This window comes from Octopus bimaculoides, chromosome 14, assembly GCF_046866305.1.
Source record: "Octopus bimaculoides isolate indiv1 chromosome 14, ASM4686630v1, whole genome shotgun sequence".
In the NCBI taxonomy this organism is placed as follows: domain Eukaryota; kingdom Metazoa; phylum Mollusca; class Cephalopoda; order Octopoda; family Octopodidae; genus Octopus; species Octopus bimaculoides.
The window spans coordinates 32,718,190-32,740,689 of record NC_142941.1 but is presented as its reverse complement, the minus strand read 5'-3'; the positions used below and the strand labels follow the sequence as shown (position 1 = coordinate 32,740,689).

The window sequence follows — 22,500 nt, the reverse complement described above, 5'->3', positions numbered from 1 at the left end:
TAAAATAATGAAATAATGAAGACTGGGAGCTTTTTAGAATGTGAAAAGGGGGGGACAGTTTACAAACCTTTATATATTTCAGGCACAAAAGTCCATCATCAGACATAAACAGAGTAAAAAAAAAATGTTCACTATGCAGATCTGACCATATTAGAAAACATTTCTTTGCTGCTTTCACTTTCGATTTTGGACATTTGTGGCGAAAATACGTAAAGGTTACTAAACTTTCCTTTTTTGTAAGAATCTCTCAGTCTTCTTTATTTTATTTGTCATTTCACTTACATATGTATAAACGTGTGTATGTATGTATGTATGTATGTATGTATGTATGAAGCAGGATTGATTATCTTCATGGATAATTTTTTTTTTAATTTTTTTTTTTAACTTTTACAACTTTGCTACTGTGCTGCAAATATTAAATATTCAATGCCAATTACATTCATTAAAGTTTTATCAATAGTACCACAGCATTCTTCACAGACTGTACTTCAAAAATTGCTCCCAAAATGAATGAATTTTGAATGAGTTTTTAGATAACCCATCAAGGTGTTCGCTATTGTTGATTTCTGACAATATGAAAACTAATCAAAAATGCTATCCACACTATGATATGTCTGAAAAATTATATTTTGGGGGGGTTTTTTTACCTCATAAATATTCCAGACTTATTAAGTAAGCTGAAAAAAAACTTTGTTTTCTTGCATATTGATAATTTAGGCATTATATTAATACAATTAAATGAAATTATGAGACATTCATTTATGCTTCTCTCAAAACAAAAGCATCGTCAGCAGTATAATAAGTGAAGGGACTTGCCTTGTAAAATATTTTCCTTCTCTCTACACCATTTAAATTCCCTTCAATGAATTTCGGAGACATTTGAGCCTTTCTTGAGAACCTTAAGCAATTTAACAAATAGTAGGTTTTTGTTTTCTTATAAATCTATGCAACAAATTATTCCATGGTTGGTATCTCAAGAGAAAATGCATCAACGTCACCACTTGTCATGTCCATTCCCCACTGTCCCTAAGCTCCGTCTCCCTAAGTCCTTTTCCCCCTCCCTCTTTACAAATCTGATGTCACATCTATGTAAGAAATCATTAGGGTTTTTGTGTTTTTTTTTTATATATAAATATAAAATAAAAGCAAAATAAAAGATTAGACTTGTCTCAATGATGTATATTGTAGTTGTTGTTGTTGTCACAGTTGTTATTGGTTTCTGCCTTTGGCACAAGTGAAAACCGTTTTTTTCTTTTGTGAGAGGTGAGAAGAGAGAGAGAGTGTGGTTTGTTGTATACTGAAATGACCCAACTCACCTCTTCCACTCCACCATCTCACATAATAATATTAATAATATATATTATTGGTACTTCTTCTTTTATCAACCCCCCCGTCCCCTTTCTTTCCCCACTTACCCTTTCCCCCATCCTCATCTTCACGAGGAGTGTAAAAGCAATGTCAACAAACTAAATACTGCGAAGAATCTAGTCTGGTGCTCTACTCCCATCACTGCTTTGCCTTGCTGCTGCTATTATAATAATTGTTGTTGCTGTTGTTGTTCTTCAGGGTGGTTTTTAAGGGAGAGAGTTAACTAGGTACTTTATAAATAAAATACTCTTTATATACTGGTTCCAGCCAGTCGGCAGTGGCCATGCTGGAACATTGCCATACCTCATAGTCATGTTTCTTTCTAGCTATCTGTCTGTCTGTCTGTCTTTCCTTGTTCGTTCAATCACGTGTTTGTTTGTAAAATGTCTACAAGTATATACATTCTTGGAGGAGCTAGTTCTGTTCACGAGGCTTGTGTGATCGGATTCCAGAAGTTAACGGTGCCTGCAATGGAGGCATACCGGCTGCATTTGCCCAATTCTGGCCCCAACGTGGTGGCGCCACAGGGAATGTTCTGGACCAGCTGTAGTTGTTTTCCCATCCGGCTGTCATCTGGGGGAAACACGACGAAGAACCTATTCTGGACGACGGTATGTTCAATGGCGGAATTCTTCCCATTTGTGACTGACTGAGGGAGGAACCTCCATCGCTCCTGCCAACAGATGGGTTCTGGGCTGACACCGTGTCTTTACCACCATCTTTCATGGTGCCAGTTCGAGGTGAGTAATTCTTCGCTTTGTATCCATCACAACTCATCTGTTTATCTGTATGATGTGGCGTCGCATCATTGTTGTGGCCTTGTTGCCCATGGAAATTCTCACCATTCCTGTTATTGTTGCTGTTGTTGTTACCGTTGTTACTACCACCGGTATTGTTGTTGTTGTTGCTGTTGTTGGTGGTGGTAGTCATGGTACTGCTGCTACTGTTGTTTAAGGCATGCTTCAGAGAAAGTCTTTTCTGAGGACAATAATTCTCATGGATATTCAAATTAGACTTTTCACAAAATCCTTTGCCACAGTATGGACAGACGAATGGTTTTACATTTGGTGATAGGGGTTGGTGAGGGTTCATACTGTTCCTTGCAGTCAGATCCTTGTCGCAGTATGAACAATCAAATGGCTTTCCTGGTCCATGAGAGGAGCAGGGATCCTTATGTTTCCCATGAGGACCATACAGTTTTGGACATGAATCACAGCTAGCATGTTTCTCACCAGTGTGAATGCGTTCATGATTGTGCAGATTAGCTTTTTGAGAGAATGTTTTCTCACATATCTTACATTTGAAAGGCCTTTCCCCTGTGTGTATACGCTCATGGTTATTCAAATTGACTTGCTGACTGAAAGATTTTTGGCACACATCGCAATGAAATGGTTTCTCTCCAGTGTGTATACGTTGATGGTTATGTAAATTGGCCTTTTGACTGAAAGCTTTGTGACATGTCTCGCAATGATATGGTTTCTCGCCAGTGTGGATGCGTTCATGGTTGACAAGGTTTGCCTTTTGACTGAAAGCTTTGCCACAGAATGGACAGTTAAATGGTTTCTCACCAGTGTGAATACGTTCGTGATTATGCAAGTTTGCTTTTTGACTGAAAGCTTTCCGACATACAACACACACAAATGGTTTCTCGCCTGTATGAATTCGCTCGTGAGAAATAAGGTTAGCGCGTTGAGAGAAGCCCTTACCACAAAAGGTACAGCTAAATGGTTTCTCGCCACTGTGAACACGTTCATGATTATTCAAGTTTGCCTTCTGGCTGAATGCTTTTTGACACACATGACATACAAACGGCTTCTCGCCAGTATGAATGCGTTCATGGTTACTTAGGTTAGCTCGCTGGCTAAAGGTTTTTTCACAAAATGGACACCTGAAAGGCTTTTCACCAGTGTGAACACGTTCATGGTTTTTCAAGTTAGCCTTCTGGCTGAATGACTTTTGACAGAAACTGCAACTGAACGGCCGTTCTCCAGTGTGCACACGTTCATGATTGTTGAGATTTGCCCGCTGGCTGAAACTCTTGCAGCAAACAGTGCAGTTAAAGGGTTTGTTTCCAACATTGCTATTACCGATATGGTTACAGCCCTCCCTGGTTGGTAACTCACTGTTGCCAGAATGAGTTAACATTGACTCTGAAGAAGAGTTGTTCATAGATTTCTTGCCATGAGTTTTCATGGCAAGAGAGTTATTATTGTGATTGGGTGGCTTCGAACAAAGGTCGAAACCAAATGATTTATCAGACATATGGGAAACACTTTCATAGCTTTTCAAATGTTCATTTGCTGGGAAAGCAGGTTTGCCATAGAAGTCGAAATTAAACTGTTTCCCCATTGAGTAGATTGACTGTACAGGAAACATATTTGTAGTAGTAGTAGTAGTAGTAGTAGTAGTAGTAGTAGTAGTAGTAGTAGTAGTATATGTTATCAAACTGTTTTTTACTCTGCAGTTAAACAAGAAGATATTCTTCCTTCTAATTTATTTCAAGTACTTTTCAACAAAAATAAGAATATTTCAAATATTTCATTCTGAAACAATGTATTTCAGTTTTATATTAGAAATATATAAGAAATTATTTTTTCTCTTCAAATTCCTTTTTTTTTTTACTTTTCTTTCTTTTTTTTCCTTTTTTTTTTCTTCTTAGAAATGAATTTGTTTACAGCTGAATATATTAAAGTTTGTTTCTAAAAAAATATTTCAAACTTTTTCTCTTACTCCAAAAGAAAAAAAAAAACAAAGGCCACTATTGCAAGGTTTTTGTCTGATCCATGTTGGTATACACGTTATAGGAAAAACAACGTGAATTATTTATCATGGTTGGTTTATTCATTTGGTTTGGTTTTGTCCTGTTTGTTTTGTATTTTACTTTTTTCCTTCTTTGTACAGAGCAATGTGCTAAACACTTGCTAAGATACATTAAAGGAAATACTTAGCAACTGTTCAGTCATTATTTGGAAGAAGAGAGAGTGAGAGAGAGGCAGGCTTTTTCTTTCCGTATCTTTTTTTTAGGAAACTAAAAGAGAATTGGAAATGTATGAATTTCCTTTGATTCAATATAATATGATATAAGACATTTTTTCGTTTTTGATATTTCGTTTAAAAAAAAAGCAAACAAAAATTCTTTAAATTTTCAAACGTTTAAGTTAAGCCAGAATTGTCTCCCTTCCAACTGCAGAGGATTCTGGGGGTTTTGTTCTTGTTCTTTCCGTTTTTATATTTCTCTTTTATTCTGATTTTCATTTATGTTCTGCTCCTTGTATATATTTCTTTCTTCTTTTTTTTCAAAGAGTAGGGAGAGAGTTCTTGCTCTACCTCTCTTTATTCTTTTTTTGTCTTTACATTTACTTTTTTTACATTTTGGGACGTCTCCTACTCTTAAGCATCTCCTCTCAAGAAATTATTGCTTGTGAATTTGACAGCAGCCATTCCCAACTGTGATTTAAATGTTATTTGTTAAGGAAAAGGATTTTCTTTTTGTTTGATTTTGTTTTTTAATGGAATAAAAGAACCTTCCTTCTGCTTCGCTTGTTTTTGAGAATTTTTTTATTCTTTTATTTTTGCATAAATCTATTCACAACATATCCAACTGCACTGATATAGAGATATAATCTCCTATAAGAGAAAAGGGATAGATAAACAGGTAGATAGATAATGTAGATTAGATAGATAGATAGATAGATAGATAGATAGATAGATAGATAGATAGATAGACAGATAGATAGATAATGTAGATTAACTAGCTAGTTAGCTAGACAGATAGATAGTTAGAGGAGGGAGATTAGGTACATAGAGAAATAGATAGATAGAGAGATTAGGTAGATAAAGAGAGGCAGGAGTGTACAGAAGAGATATATATAAAGGACAGTTATTGATTTTTCAGACACATTTGATGAAATATTAAGACACTTACATAAAGACAAGTCAGCAACGTGTATTTAATTTCACTTACTTAAAAATCTATATCTTTTATCAGTGAAACGGCAGCCTGAATGGTTATTGAAGAATACAAAAGATAGAGAAAAACAGAAGATGTGTATGTATGTATGTATGTATGTATGTATATAACGTGTGTGTTTGTATGGAACAAAAAAAAAAAAAAAAAACAAGAAATATTTAGTTTGGTGTTATCAGTATTTCCATGTTGAAGGACAGATGCTATTCCCTTAGTTCATAAGAACTGTCACGATACTCTATGTCACAGAATAATTCTTTGAAAATCTGAAAAGATAGAAGGGGAAAAAGGTTTATTTTTAAAATACAGCTCCACAGATAATATAAGGACAAAGTAAAAAAAACAGTAGTTAACTAAACCTTTCCTGCCAAATTTCCTGTAAGTAAGAGTTTCAATATAGGCATCTGCCATGTTATGGAAGTGCTGTATTCCTGAAAATCTTATCAGAACATGGGATTCTATGGCTCAAAACAGACAGAAATCAATGAGAAAATAAGTCTTTGCATTACAGAATTCCATTGTACAAATTGAATTTCAGAAACATAACACTTCAATAATTCAGAGGGACATTTATATATGAAACGAGTCTAGAGCAGTGGTCCCTAATCTGATTTTGGCACTGATTCTTCACAGTTTTCCCAAAAATCGAGGAACCTATATTCTTTTACTTGTTTCAGTCATTTAACTGCAGCCATGCTGGAGCACTGCCTTAAAGGGATTTTAGTTGAAGAAATTGACCCCAGGGCTTATTCATTGTAAGCCTGGTACTTATTTTATTAGCCTCTTTTGCTGAACCACTAAATTACGGGGATGTAAACACACCAACATCGCTTGTCAAGCAATGGTGGAGGGTGACATATACAGACACAAAGACACACATGCATAAATATATATATGTGTGTGTGTGTGTGTGTGTATATATATATATATATATATATATATATATATATATATAGTATCTCACAGAAGTATGTACACCCCTAAAAATTTCAGTAAAATTGCCATTACTCTGAAATATCGAAGGAAATAAAATAAAATTTATACTGAATAAAATATATTATACATGCAAACATTATACAAATTTGTATACCATGGTGAAAATCTTCTTCATTGTGATTAAAATGGCACCAAAAGGAAAAGAATTGTCTGAACATTTGAAGAAAATTATTTTTAATTTGCACAAGAATGGTTTAGGATACAAGTTATTTAGTAAACAAATACATATTAGCATAAACACAGTTACCAAAGTAATTCATAAGTACAAAGCTACTGGACAGCTAAGCAATAAGCATCATCCAGGTCATCCTTCTATTTTAACTGCTCATGATATTCGCCACATCCAATGTTGTGTGATGGATAACAGGTGTCGTACCACTTCATCTTAGGCCCAAGAAGTGTTTTCTGTTACTGGAAAGAGTGTATCCGCCCAAACAGTTCACCAAAGTCTGAACCAGTGTGGTCTTCATGGATGCATTCCTCGTAGAAAGCCTCTCCTCACTACCAGGCATAAATCGAGTTGTCTTTCTTTTGCTGGAACCTATGTGAGTAATGGGAAGGAGTTTGGGAATAAAATTCTTTTGTCTGAAGAGACTAAAATCAACTTGTTTGGGTCAGATGGTATTAAACGAGTATGGCGATGACCAGGTGAAGATAATAGCGACAAATGCACCGTGCCTACTGTGAAACACGGCAGTGGAAGTGTTATTCTTTGAGGATTGCATGAGTGCAGCTGGTGTGGGAGGACTCACATTTATTGAGAGAACAATGGATTCAAGGCTTTATTGTGACATATTGCAGAAAACGATGTTGAAAAGCATCAAGGAACTAGGAAGACATTCCATGTTCTAACATGGTAATAACCCTAAACACACTTCAAAGGTGACAACAGATAAAAAGGTAAAGGTATTACCTACTTACAATGTCACCTGATTTAACCCTTTCGTTACCGTATTTATTTTGAGATGCTCTGTGTTTCTTTCAATTACTTTAAATACAACAAAGAATTTAGTAAAATAATTTAGTTATCATTCAGCTAGTGTTAGGAACATAAATTGTGACTAAGGTTTTGGGGAACATTTTAATTCAAAACTTATGAAAACAAGACATTTGTACTCAGAGCCAGAGCTAGTTTCAGCCGGGTTGGTAACGAAAGGGTTAAACCCAATAGAACATCTGTGCTGTGTTTTGAAATGAATGGTTGAGGAGAAAAAAACTCGCAACGTAACAGAGTTGAAGGACTTCATTCAGGATGAATGGAGATTGATTTCATTGGTTATATGCAGAAATTTAGTTGACTCTATGCCCAGATAACTTAATGCAGTCATTGAAAGCAAGGGTAGTCACACCAAATATTGAGGATAGCAAATAATCCTTTAAGTGTACATATTTTTGTATTGTTTGAAAATTAATATTTTGTTCATATCTTTGAAAATATTTACTCTTTTCTGCTCCAAATTTGTATAATGTTTGCATGTATAAATATATTTTATTCAGTATAAATTTTGTTTGCTTTCCTTCAATATTATCACAGTAATGGCAATTTTACTAAAGTTTTATAGAGGCGTACATACTTCTGAGGGATACTGTGTGTATATATATATATATATATATATATATATATATATATATATACGACAGGCTTCTTTCAGTTTCTATCTACCAAATCCACTCAAGGCTTTGGTCAGCCTGAGGCTATAGTAGAAGACACTTGCGCAGGATGCCACGCAATGGGACTGAACCTGAAATCATGTGGTTGGGAAGCAAGTCTCTTCCACACAGCCATGCCTGCACTCATGACTGTATTTTTCATACAACTTCCAAAACCCTTATTGTAATATGACTTTAAAATGAAACAAAAAAGTGTCTGAGAGAGAATTTAGTTAAATAAAGAATATGTAAACAAACCAACACTAGTCGTCAAGCAGTGATGGAAACATACACAAATACGAAAATACACATACACACACAATATATATATATGTATATATATATATATATATAAAGATAAACTTACTTGGAAATGGATGTGTGGCATTCAATCAAAATAATAATATAAATAATATATATATATGCATGACTGGTTCTTGTGCGGGTGGCACATGAGATGCACCATTTTGAGCGTGGCCGTTGCCAGTACCGCCTGACTGGCTCCCGTAGGATTTTCGAGCGAGATCGTTGCCAGTGCCCCTGGACTGGCTTGTGCGGGTGGCACATAAAAGACACCATTTCGAGCGTGGCCGTTTTCGTGCGGGTGACACGTAAAAGCACCCACTACACTCTCTGAGTGGTTGGCGTTAGGAAGGGCATCCAGCTGTAGAAACTCTGCCAAATTAGACTGGAGCCTGGTGTTGCCATCCGGTTTCACCAGTCCTCAGTCAAATCGTCCAACCCATGCTAGCATGGAAAGCGGACGTTAAACGATGATGATGATGATCATCATCATATACATACATATATCTTCATACATATATATGTATATAGGTATGCATATATGGGTACATCACAAAACGTAAACAACATGAAATACGAAAATAATATTGGGTATGCAAAGAACAAGAGAAAGAAATGGAAAACAAGACAAGTAACATAAAAAACGACCCTTCATCAGTTGTCAGCTGTCCTTCTACTCCTTATTTTGAGCACTGAATGATAATTTACCTTTCATCCTTTTGGGCTCAATAAAATAAGTACCAATTGAACATGAGTCAATGTAATCAACTTACCCCCTTGCCCAAATTGCTAGCCTTGGGTCAAAATTTGAAACCAATTAAAACAAGGACACTCAGAGAGCGCAAACCTCTGCCAAGGTAACACCAATGTCCTCTCAATGATTAGCCAGAGATAATTTTTAAAATGGGAATATCTGAAATAAACTCAACTGCTCTCACAAATGAGAATACTAAAAATGAACCCAACCGCTCTCAAAAATGGAATAAAAAACAGAAAAAATCATCCAGAATCCTTGTCCAATACCAGATCAATCCCCAAATCTAATCAGTTCGTGCCCATCACGAGGCCAAACATCCCTGAAAGTTTCACCCAAATCCATCTGGCAGTTCTTGAGATACTTTGCCCACAGACAAACAAACATACAAACACAACTGAAAACAATACCTCCGCCTTCGCTAAGGCAAAGGTAACAAGCTCTACATGGGAAAGGAAGAGCCAGAGACAGGTACCCACAACTGTCATGTTACTTCCAGGCTTTAAGCCTGTCTTTTCTTAATGGCATGTCAACTTTGGAGAATTCTTGATTCTTGATATTATCTCCCCTTTTCATGTAGAGCTTGTCTTAACCCATTACCTACCAGTGATCTCATATGAGACCGCTTAAAAATTACAAATTTCGTAATTATCTGTAAATATTTATACATATCTAACCTTTTTGTTATATCTACTAGGTATATTTCTCTGATATTCAAATGAGGTTTGCTAATTTTTCACCTAATATCTCGCTTATTTCTATTTAAAATGTTATTTTGAAATGTTATTTTGATCATTCCAGTGTGTTTCTTAGGCTGTTTTATGCTAGAAATCAAAGTTTCATAAAAAAATTCCAGTTAATAGAATTATGGGAGGTAATGGGTTAAGTGATATTTGGTCATTATGGTACACCGTCTAGAGGCTGGGATAATTTTGATAAATCAAGAATCTATGTTGTATGGTATTTGATATACCTGTATTTGTAAATAAATACATATATGTAGGCACAGGTATGGCTGTGTGGTAGGAAGCTTGCTTCCTTACCACATGGTTCCAGGTTCAATCCCACTGCATGGTACCTTAAGGCAAGTGCCTTCTACTATAGCTTTAGGCTGACCAAAGCCTTGTAAGTGGATTTGGTGGGTGGAAACTAAAAGAAGCCCATCATATATGGCTTCTTGGCTTCATGATCTTGCCTGATAGAGCTGGGTTCATTCCAAGTTAGTGGTCCCAGAGTCATCATAATGTGTAGAGCCGACTAGATCCACCAGTGCTCTCCATTGCTGGCAGTTCCATGCCAGCCCCTCTACATCCTCCTGGATGGGGCTTGCATGTTCCATAGATCCAAGGGAGCTTTACCATCCAGAGCTTTGTTCCTGATAGGGCTACCCTAGGTAGTAAGCTGGTTTCTTGAGGAGGTTCCAGACTAACAGTGACCCATGGCACATCAGCTCATCACCAAGATGGCAGTGTCATCATCTGATTATTCTGTAGGGGACCAACAACCCACCCAGAAGAAACCAGACTACCTGCCATATATATATAAATGTGTGTGTGTGTGTGTGTGTGTGTGTGTGTGTGTGTGTGTGCCTGTGTGTGTCTGTGTGTGTATGTATGAATGTGTGTTGGTGTGTTTACATCCCCATAACTTAGCTGTCCAGCCAAAGTGATCGATAGAATAAGTAGCAGGCCAAAAAAAATGTATTGGAGTCAATTAATTTGACTAAACTCTTCAAGACAGTGCCCCAGCATGGCTGCAGTCTAATGATTGAAACAAGTAAAACATAAAAGTGAGTGTGTATGTGTGTGTATTCTTTCTAAATTTTGTTCAAGGTCAATTTTGAGGAGAGGGGTCAAGTTGATTACATCAACCCCAGAATTTGGCTGGAACATTATTTTATTGACCCTGAAAAGATGTCGTCAAAGTTGACCTAAGCAGGATTTGAACTCAGGACATAAACAGTTAGAAGAAATGCCACACAGCATTTTGTTTGACATACTAGAGATTCTGTCAGTTATTGTCTTTGTGTGTGTGTGTGTGTGTGTGTGTGTGTGTGTGTGTGTGTGTGTTGGGTCATCCCATAAATAAAGCAGGTTTTTATATTTATTTTTATTCTTCAAAATTAAGATAAACAAAGTTCTTTTTTAATCTAAAATATACTCTCCTTCATTTTCTACAACACTCTTTCATCTGTCTGGTAGACTTGTAAGGCTCCTCTTCCAAAATTCAATTATCTGTGATGAAAAATACTCCTCCAGTACTGTTCTGACTTCATCTACAGAATTCATATTTTTCCGTCTGAATGATTTTGTGGCAATGTCCGGCAAATATGGTGGGTGGGGCATCGTTTCCCATTCAAACTGCTCCAGCCTTTGGAATGTCATCCTCACTGTAAGTGGCTGAGAATTATCCTGATGGAAGAGTACTTTTCGCTTTGAAACCAAAGATGGTCGTTTTTCTTCTTGCTCTGACTTAAACTGCTCAAGCTGCTCACAGTAGATCTTTGTTATCGTTTGGTTTGGGCTTAAATATCACACCAAACAGATAACAACAACTTACATAGATGTGTGTGTGTGTGTGTGTGTGTGTGTGTGTGTGTGTGTGTGTGTGTGTGTGAAGAAGCACGCTTTGCAACAACTTGGTTTTGGGTTCAGTCCGTGAGTAAATTGGGTAGACGGAAATTATGTGGAAGCCCATCGTGTATATACACGTGTGCGGGTGTTTGTTTCCAAAAACCAACCCACCTCTCATTTCACCGCTTAACAACTACTGAAGGTTTGTTTACGTCCCCGCGAACTATCGATAGAATAAAAACCAGACTTAAAATAAGCGCTAGGGTCAATTTTTCAAGTAAACCCTTCAAAGTAGTGCCCCAGCATGGTCGCAGTCCAATGACTGAAACAAATAAAAAAATATGTGTGTGCGTGTGTGTGTGTTCTCAAATAACTAAAACGCCAATAGACTTCGATCCCTGCATTAACCTTTACAATATTCACAAACTTCATACACTGCCTCACGATATTATCATGGGTGAAATTAGGTGTAACTACAAAATGGATTATCGACTTTACCCAAATAAATATAAATGTTACGAGTGCTAAAATATTCCTTTTTCTCTCCGATGTATTCTAAACATAAAAGTTCAGAGATATACCAAGAAGGTACGATATCTATTGGAAATACAGTAAGAGTTACCTCCCTTGTTTAGTAAGCCTTAACTAAGGTGTGTCAGATTTTAATGAAAATGAAGTTTGTTTGAACAGTTGATTATTTTGAATAATAATAATAATCTCTTCTACTATAGGCACAAGGCCTGGAATTTGAGGGGAGAGGGATAGTCGATTACATCGACCCCAATACTTGACTGGTATTTAATTTATTGACCCCGAAAGATGAAAGGCAAAGTCGACCTCGGCGGAATTTGAACTCAGAACATAAAGACGGACGAAATACCGCTAAGCATTTCGTCCAGCGTGCTAACGATTCTGCCAGCTCGACGCCTGGCCTCTCCCATCGAAGACGACGTTTGAGCGTTCAGCTTTTGCCGAACGACCCGCACAAATGATTTGTTTATAGTGATCAAATGTTCGTGCCGCACATTAGCTCACTCTCTCTCCATCAAATCGAGGTTGTCTGAACAGGTGCACAGTGTACCACATATCAAGTGTCGAAGTGGTCGCAGAGCAACGTGAGATGAAGTGTTTTGCTCAAGAACACAAGGCACCACCCGGTCTAGGAATTGAAATTACGATCTTGCGATCGTGAGTGCAACATCCCAACCACTAGGCCATAATAATAATAGGACTTGTTTCTACTTGTTTTGGTGAAGGGTATAAAACTGGCAGGTTAAGCTTCTATCGGACGAATTACTCAACCAATATTAGGTTTCAAATCCCTTGAATTGCTGCTAAACGTCAAGAGTTAATACTTTTCTCTTTATGGTCTCGGATTATTTCAGTTCACATCTACACCTCATAGATATCTACATCTACACCTCATAGATATCTGAGGCCTTTTAGCTAAGTATTGAAAACTTATGGGGGGGCCCCTGAACCCCAAGTCATCACAGTATTGGGTCCTTTCTCTGGATAGAAACAGTAGGATCTTTAACACTATGCAGTAGCATCCAGCCTAGTGATTGGTATAGCTTTCAAACCCAAAGTTAAACGCTACACATTCCAGGATTTTCCATATATTTGTAGGGAACTGGTTATACACCATTAGGTGTACACCGCTTCCGTACATTAAATTTCTAGAAGAAACAACGGAACGCAGATTCTGAACAACATAACAATATTTATTTACAGTGGAATTCAGTTCACGCTTGGAGGGAATTCGGTAGCTCGTCGCCTTCGGTTACTGAGACGCCTTCTGAATGATTTCCGTGGTTATTTGTGAAGCTCTGGTGCTGACATGTGAGAGAGCTCTGTTGGACGTCTTGGCTCGACGCAGATCAGTCAACGAACAGGCTGAGAAAAGGCGCCAAAGCTGGGTGTTGAACTCTACGCATGTGCATGAGACTCTTCCTGTATTCCTTCCGGAACTAGTCCCTGCACATGCGTGGATAAAACTCCGGACATTGAACATATAACAGTCGTCTGCTATAAGATGTCACTAGATATTCATCACTGCATATCTTTCATATCTTCTCTCTAGGGAGTAACCTCAGTTCTTTTAGCCTCTCTCAATAGCTCATCTGCTGCATCAAGGCAATTTTCTTGGTGTAGCAGCATTGAATTGAGTTCTGCTTTTAGTTTGGAAACCACAATTGGGAGTAGTGATCCAAGTAACTGAGAACAAATGTTCTCCATAGGAGCAACATGATTTTTTTTTTTTTTTTTTTTGTTTGTTCTGAATGATCCTGGAATCCAACCTGTAGCATGACAAACTCAGTAATAGGTTATATTCAATGCAGTTACATGAGGGCATCCAACCACAGAAAAGACAAGTGTACAGAATTCCAACTATATGATAGTATTAATAAGATAAAGAAAATATATTTGATGTTTTAAGTTTTATAAAGCATACATGCATTGCATGAAATCAACTGAAAGGATTACACAATTATTTGTTGAAAATTACATAACCTTAACAAAATTTCCTCATCAGTGTTCAGTAAAAGAATACATGTTGTTAAGTTACTCAAAATATATCCTCGTATTGCAAATTATCAACATCAGTGGAGTGGTGGAACATTTGTCAACAGTGTAGTAGGATATAGTAAATAGAAGAAAGAAAGGTCAATGTCATGCCCTTTCATACCCATAAGGTAAGATACATCTATACACTTGTACACACAACTATTCATACACATACACACAACAAAGAAGCAAGAAAGGAAAGCAATAACCACTGAGTCATGTAGACTCAGTAACAGGACAACAGCAGCATCAACAACACTAACAACAGCTACAACAATAATAATAATAATTTTTTTCTACTATAGGCACAAGGTCTGAAGTTTTGGTGGATGGGGTTAGTCAGTTACATTGAGCCAGTACTCAGCTGGTACTTATTTTTATCAACCCTGAAAGGATGAAAGGCTAAGTCAACCTCTGCGGAATTTGAACTCAGAATGTAAGGACAGATGTAACACCACTAAGCATTTTATCCAAAGTGGTAACAATTCTGCCAGCTCACCACAATAATAATAATAATAATAATAATAATAATAATAATAATAATAATAATAATAATAATAACAGTTTCAAATTTTGGTACAAAGCCAGCTATTTCAAGGTAGAGGATAAGTTGATTATATTGATGACCATGATGATCAACTGGTACTTATTTTATCAACCCAGAGAGGATGAAAGGCAAAGTTGACCCCAGCAGCATTTGAACTCAAAACATAAAGACAAATGAAACACCACTAAGCATTTTGTCTGACAAAGTAACAATTCTGCCAGGTCGCCACCTTAATAATAATAATAACAAGAGTACTCAGAGAGTGCAAACCTCCACCAAGGCAACACCAACGTCCTCTCAACGATTAGCCAGAGATGATTTTTAAAATGAGAATATCTGAAAATAAACTCAACTGCTCTCACAAACGAAAACACTGACAATGAACCTGATCATTCTCAAAAATTAAGTAAGAAAAACCAGTTACAAGACCAAACAACCATGAAAGTTTCATCCGAATCCATCCAGTGGTTCTTGAGATATCTTATCCACGGACAAACAAACAAACAAACAGGACTGCAAACAATAATGAAGGCGGAGGTAATAATTTAAAATTTTGGCACGAGGCCAGCAATTACAGGGGAGTGGGGTAAGTTGATTATATTGACCCCAGTTATTCAACTGGTACTTATTTTATGGAACCGTAAAGGATGGAAAGCAAAGTCAACCTCAGTGGAATTTGAATTCAGAACATGACGACAGATGAAATATCACTAAGCGTTTTGCCTGGCGTGCTAATGATTTTTGCCAGCTTGCCACCTTCATAATAATAATAATAATAATAATAATAATAATAATAATAATAATAATAATAATAATAATAATAATGATTTCGAATTTTAGTACCAGGCCAGCAAATTTGGGGGACGGGGGTAAGTCTCAAATGGTACTTATTTTATCGAACCCAAAAGGATGAAAGTCAATCTCGGTGGAATTTGAACTCAGAACATAAGGACAGACAAAATGGCACCAAACATTTTGCCTGGTATGGTAACGATTCTAACAGCTCACTGCCTTATTATTATTATTATTAATAATAATAATAATAATAATAATAATAATAATAATAATAATAATAATCCTTTCTACTATAGTCACAAGGCCTGGAATTTTGGGGGAGGGGACCAGTCGATTACATCGACTCCAGTGTTTCACTGGTACTTAATTTATTGACCCCAAAAGGATGAAAAGCAAAGTCAACCCTGGTAGCGTTTGAACTCAGAACAACATAAAGACAGGTGAAATACTTCTTGGGCGTTTTATCCGGCATGCTAACAATTCTATCAGCTCACTGCCTTAATAATAATAATAATAATGATGATGATGATGATGATGATGATGATGATATTTTCTACTTTAGGCACAAGGCCTGAAATTTGGTGGGAGGGGAATAGTCGATTACATCGGCCCCAGTACTCAACTGGTACATAATTTATCGACCCCAAAAGGATAAAAAGCAAAGTCAACTTCAGTGGAATTTGAACTCAGAATGTAGCGCGCTAAACATTTTATCCAGCATGCTAACAATTCTGCCAGCTCACCGCCTTAATAATAATAGTAATGATTACAGTATGAGAATTCACTGTCATAAATGAAAGATAAAGGAAGCAAGTGGTCAGCTCATTGACAAGTTTATGATATCAGCTTCAAATATTCTGCTCTCAGGTAGACAAATGAAGCATCTGTTCATAGGAATTTACAAAGTTTGCCATAGGCAAAACAGTGTCTCACCCAATGACAAAGAATGAATTAACATCACACATACTGTACCCACACACACTCATGCATGCTACATTAAACCTAAATATCCACACACACATTCATACATCAAGACATCTGGGGGTGGTATTTGAGAGGAGTGGTGGCTTTACGCCTGGTGCTGAGACATTAAAGTGTGATCAAAGGACAAGCTAAAGTATGATTGAGAGACAAATATGTTACTATAGATGGCATTCCATCAGTTATGAAGGGTGTTCCAGTTGATCTGATCAATGGAACAGCCTGCTCATGAAGTTAATGTCCAAGTAGCTGAGCACTCCACAGACATGTATACCTTTAACATAGTTCTCAGGGAGATTCAGTGTAACACAGAATCTGACAAGGAGCATGTTACTATAGACAGCATTAGACAGTTACAACAAATGTTCCAGTTGATCTGATCAACGGAACAGCCTGCCCATCAATTAACGTGCAAGTAGCTGAGCACTCTACAGACACCTATCCTTAATGTAGTTCTCAGGGAGATTCAGTGTTACACAGAGTGTGACAAGGAGTGTGTTACTAGAAGGCACTCCGTCAGTTACGACAATGAATGTCCAAGTTGATCCGACCAGCAGAATAGCCTGCTCGTGAAATAAACATGCAAGTGGCTGAACACTCCACAGACATATGTACCCTTAATATAGTTCTCAGGGACATTTAGCATGACACAGAATGTGACAAGGCTGGCTCTTTGAAGTAATTCACTTTTGCCAGCTGAGTGAAATGGAGCAATATGAAACAAAAGTGTCTTGCTCAAGGACAGAATACACCACTGGGTATCAAACTCGTGACCTTATGGTCATGAGCTGAATACACGGCAACTCAACATTGTTTAAGGGTGGGTGGATATAGCTGGGAAGAAGATAAGGATGGTGGTGATGAGGTGCCAGAGTGATCACTAAAGATACAAGGTGAGTATAAGTGAGGATATGGCTAGTGAATCAGGGGGTAGAGGGGGTGCCATTTCATAAGAGTATGAGAGAAGAGCAACATACAGAGATAGGGGTAAAGGTGTATACGGTAAGTGATGAACAAGGGTAGAGGTATGGTTGATGGGAAATATTAGGAGGGAGGGAGTAAAGTGTGAGAGATGGAAGTGGCTCACAAAGGAGAGTAGATCAGAAAGGAGAGAAAGATGTGTAAGGTGTAGGAGAAGTGGGGAGGGAGGCAGGTAGTGATGGAGATCAAATGAATATAAGAGTGATTATAGGGAGTTGGGGGGCTACAACTGTAGTTGGTAGGGAGGAATATTAGCGTGTACAGTGAGAATGAAAGCAGATAAGATAGGAGATCTGGCAGGCCTAAAACATAGCTCAGAGGAGAGGAAGATATAACTGGAGACTTGGAAAGAGGCTAATTGGGGAAATTGTGTTGGAAGGGATGACAATGAGAACAAGGGATAGATGCTGATTGGAAGTGGTCCCAAGGGGAAAAAAAAAGGAGGCAAATGATAGTAAAAAAAAAGGTTGGGGATAAAATATGTAACAAATCTCCTCTCAAATGATTACAGAAGCTAAGTAATTTCATAGTTAGAAACTGATGGTAGGATGGGTGTTAGGAGAACAAGATATGCTCATACACAAGCATCATACAATCTCCTTTTCTCTTTGAGAGAGAGACACTTTGTCACCAACAATGATAATAGCTCTCTGAACTTTACCCAACCTATTCTTATTGTAGCAACTATACTTACCAAACATTCTCTTCTATTGCTCTTTAAGTCACCTAGGTAACAGAATCTATCTACTACCATCTCTAGGAAGCCTTTAAAGCATTCAAGAAAACCTATTTCTCATGTGTCCTTAGTATTTATGACTCCTTCAAATCTTCCACATTAAAATCTCTCTAATAATTCCTGTGATGCCACTGTACCTCTTATGCAATTCCTGCTTAAACCTTTCCTATTCATCAAACAGGGCCATTTATCTGATGTGAGTAGAGTCCTGCTTAGTTTCCAGCTTACTGGAATTTTGGTCCTTGCTAAGCTAACTTAGCCCTTTAATTCCAGGTTTTGCTTCCACATTTGTCATTTCTTTTCTAACTCTACTACAGATTCTGCTTTTAGAATGAAGTTGTCAGCCTGTAGTAGTTCCCAAGGACAGCTTGTCTTAAGTTCTTGATATAGCCAGGGAGACTATGATGAATAGGAAGAAACTGAGAACTGAACCCTAATGATTTCCTACTTGTACTCTAAATTCGTGACAGTATTTGTGGTAGACCCTCACATTATTGATAGCATCCCTGTACATGGCTTGTATGACTTTCACAAGTCAATCATCTTCCCCAAGCTTCCTCAGAGACCACCAGATTATATATATAGTGACAGACTCTGTCAAAGCCAAGTGGGATGGGTTACTTTCATCTAAATACTTTTCCTCTAGTTGTCTTATTAGAAAGAGGGCATCTGTAGTATTTTCTCCCTGGAACAAAATGAAACTGCATCTCATCTAGACTAATTCTGTCCCTAATCAGTTAATCCATAACTTTTTCTGTAACTTTCATGACCTGGTCCAGCAATACGTCTACAATTACTTCTGTCTAAATCATCTACACAAGTCACTGGATGTGACACCTTCATGTACAACCTTATTAACTATACGTAGGATTAGGCTATATTCTACTCTGCCAGATAGTTTAAGCATTTCAATGGTGATTCCTTCTGGACCAAGAGCTTTCCCTACTGTCAAATCCTTAATTGCCTTATCTATCATACTGCTGTCAACTAGGGCTGCCAGTCCTTCTGTTGGGTCAACATTGGGAAAATTCTCTTTCTCCTGTTCTTCATGTTTAATAACTTTTCATAGAAGCACTTTCATGCCTCTATCTTTTTTTTTTAGAATTACTAAGTGCAAGTATACCATTATTTACTCATACACACTTCTTACTCAAAACATCTTGATTTTCTCTTATACTTCATCTTACAATTCAAAACACCTAATGCCTCTAATTCTCATGCTACTTTCTGCATCTCCTTTTGCTATGGAAACCTGTTGCATAGCTTCTCTTCAAGCTACCAGATATAGTTTTCTGCTATCCCCATTTTTCCACTCTTAGAAAGAGCCAGTGTTTTAGTTTTATAGCCCTAGCTATCTCACTGTTGCACCATCATGTCACCCTCAGTCTTTGTCTTTTGTCCTCTTTGTCTTTGTCCTCTTTCCTCTTCTGTCCCCCTCTATGTTTAGCCCCTTGTGGGTAATAAAGAAATAAGAAACTTCTAGTAGTCCTTCTTCTCTTGTTTTGTCAAATACTTCATTTAGAAATCTCTAAATTTCTGACTGTTGAATTTTGTGTGTGTATAAGAGAGAGAGAGAGAGAGAGAGAGAGAGAGAGAGAGAAAGAGAGAGAGAGAGACAGTATGAAAGTTCAGCCTGATTCATTCACAAACTTTCATACAAGAACTTGGATAAAAATCTTCTTAAAATATGAAATCACAATAATTTCAATGTCATGATTAGGGAAAGTGAAACCGGTCGACAACCACAATACTCTTTCATTTAAAATATATTAAAACTATGTAAGCTGTGCGCATTTTCCTTCTTTTATGATATATATATTTTTTGCATTACAACTCACCACATGGGAATAATCGAAATCCTCTTCCTCCCATTTCTTACAATATATATATATATATATATATATATATATATATATAGCTTTTCAAAAGACCCACCCACCTAGGAGTTCTGGTAGAGCTACATATGTATGTGTGTGTGTGTGTGTGTGCGTCTCTCTCTCTCTCCCTCTCTCTCTCTCCCTCTCTCTCTTTATATATATATCATGGTTTCATAATATCCACCAGACTAGTGGGTGTTGTTGTACATCACTGATCACAATGTGCTTCACATTGTTTTAGCTTTTGAATAATGCCACCCCACTGGCTAGGTGAACAGACCAACATTACCTCTGATCAGAACTATTCTGTCACAGGGTGATCCATTTACAGCTGAGTGGGCTGGACCAATGTGAAATGAAGTGTTTTGCTCAAGAACATAACACACCACCCAGTCAGGAATGGAATCCATGATCTAGTGATCATAAGTGCAATACCCTAACCGCTAGGCCACATGCCTTCATATATATATATATATATATATATATATATATATATATATATATATATATATATGCGCAACTGGACCTTTGCCCAATTTCCCTCCACCTCCACAAAATACCCTACACCACCCCTAACTGCAGTTCTTCATTGACACCACTTACCACCCACAACCTCTTCATCTGTAATCCATTAATATTGTTCTCTGTCCACATTTTCATCACCCACCCCTACTGTATCATCAAATTATTTCTCGTCCCTCACAACCGTATGTCTCACATCCCTCATACACTACTCCTGCCTCCCCCCCCCCCATCCATATCTGCATCCCATCACTAACTGCAAGTCCTTTCTCTCTCTCTCTCTTTCTCTTTTTGTTTACTGCATCGTCATTACTCATGCTCCACACATCACCAACTTCCCTACTCATTCCTGGCCCCAATGCCCCACTCATTCCTATCCTCTTCATACAATCTCACCTCATTATCACTACTTTCATTGCTTTCCAGCTCCACCCTATCCCTCTCTCTCTCTCTTCTAAAATGGGACCAATCATGTAGATCCTCCACAGCAGTGGTCCTCAGGCAGGGTCCATGTTACCCCTGGCGGTCCATATAAGATTTTGGGGGAGGGAGGTCCTCACAAGCAAATAGTAAATTCGAGATCCACAGTAGTATTTTAAGGGTCCATAAAAAAATTTTGCTTTGGATGTGTATAATGCAAGAAACAGCTAGGCTTCCATCTCATTCTTTTGATTAGGTCATTTGTTTTCTGTAGTAATAATAATAGGTAAGTGTCATTAGATGGAATTGGTGTGTGTATGCTTCCCCCATCCCCTCCCCCTCTATATACCCAGATTCTCACCAGGCACTGCATTTCCCCAATCTCGACTCCTTGGCGATACCCTTCCAGCACCTGCCACAATTCATCTCCCTCTTCCTTACTCTACCATCCCATCTATCATCCCCATTCCTTGCAAGTATACCCTGGCACTTGCCACCATCCCTCTCCTGCTCTTACTGTCTCCTACTCTTTCTCTCTCTCTTTTTCTCTTGCACTACTCTCTGGCTGAGTAATCATGGACCTCCTCTAATGCAAGACACTTGTTTCTGTCTCTCTGTCACACTCTAATCTTTCATCGTCTGACACAAGATCACCTCCTCCAAAACCCCTCCCCTCTCAAAGGCTCTTTGTCTTGCAAAGTCACTTGGTGACCCCGCCAGTGCAGGTGCCTCTTAAAAAGCACCCAGTCCACACTATAAAGTGGATGGCATTTGGAAGGGCATCCAGTTATAAAATCTATGCCAAAACTGACCTCATCTGTACGAGTGCCCCATAAAAAGCACTCAGCCCATTCTACAGAGCGGTTGGTGTTAAGAAGGGTGTTCCGCTGTAAAAACCATGCCAAAACACACTCAGAAGCATAGCACAGGCTCCTGCCTGGTCAGCCCCTGTTAAACCATCCAACCCATACCAGCATGGAAGGAGGACTTTAAACGATGATTATATAAATATATATGAATATATATATATACATATATATATGAATATGTATATATACATATATATATGAATATGTATATATATACATATATATATATATACATATATATATGAATATGTATATATATACATATATATATATATATATATATATATATATATATACATATATATATGAATATGTATATATCTCCAATTGGAGATTTCTGCGGGACAACCTGTTGAAAGCCACCGACCAGATTTGTGGGTGGTGTAAGGTCCCCTCCCAACCCAGAGTAACGTGGTGGTGGAACAAGGAGGTAGACAGGGCTATTAGACAAAAGAAACAAGCTTGGAAGGACTGGAAGAACGGTGGTAGCAGGGAATTGTACCAATGTGCCAGAAGGGAGGCTAGGCGACAGGTTTATTTAGCCAGAGGGGAAGCAGATAAGGAAAGATTTGCCAATGTTCTGCGCCGTGAGG

General features: G+C 37.7%; 1 protein-coding gene across 1 annotated transcript in view; it reads right to left on the bottom strand.

The window, feature by feature from the left end:
• The window catches only part of LOC106874062 (uncharacterized), a 26,957-nt gene that overhangs the window by 35 nt on the left and 4,422 nt on the right, over positions 1-22,500 (bottom strand). Inside the window, exon 2 of the mRNA XM_014921639.3 lies at positions 1-5,601. This exon is cut by the window's left edge and continues 35 nt beyond it. Coding sequence (XP_014777125.1) covers positions 1,783-3,744 — 1,962 coding nt within the window. The 5' untranslated portion in view covers positions 3,745-5,601 and the 3' untranslated portion in view covers positions 1-1,782. The remainder of the gene's footprint in view (positions 5,602-22,500) is intronic.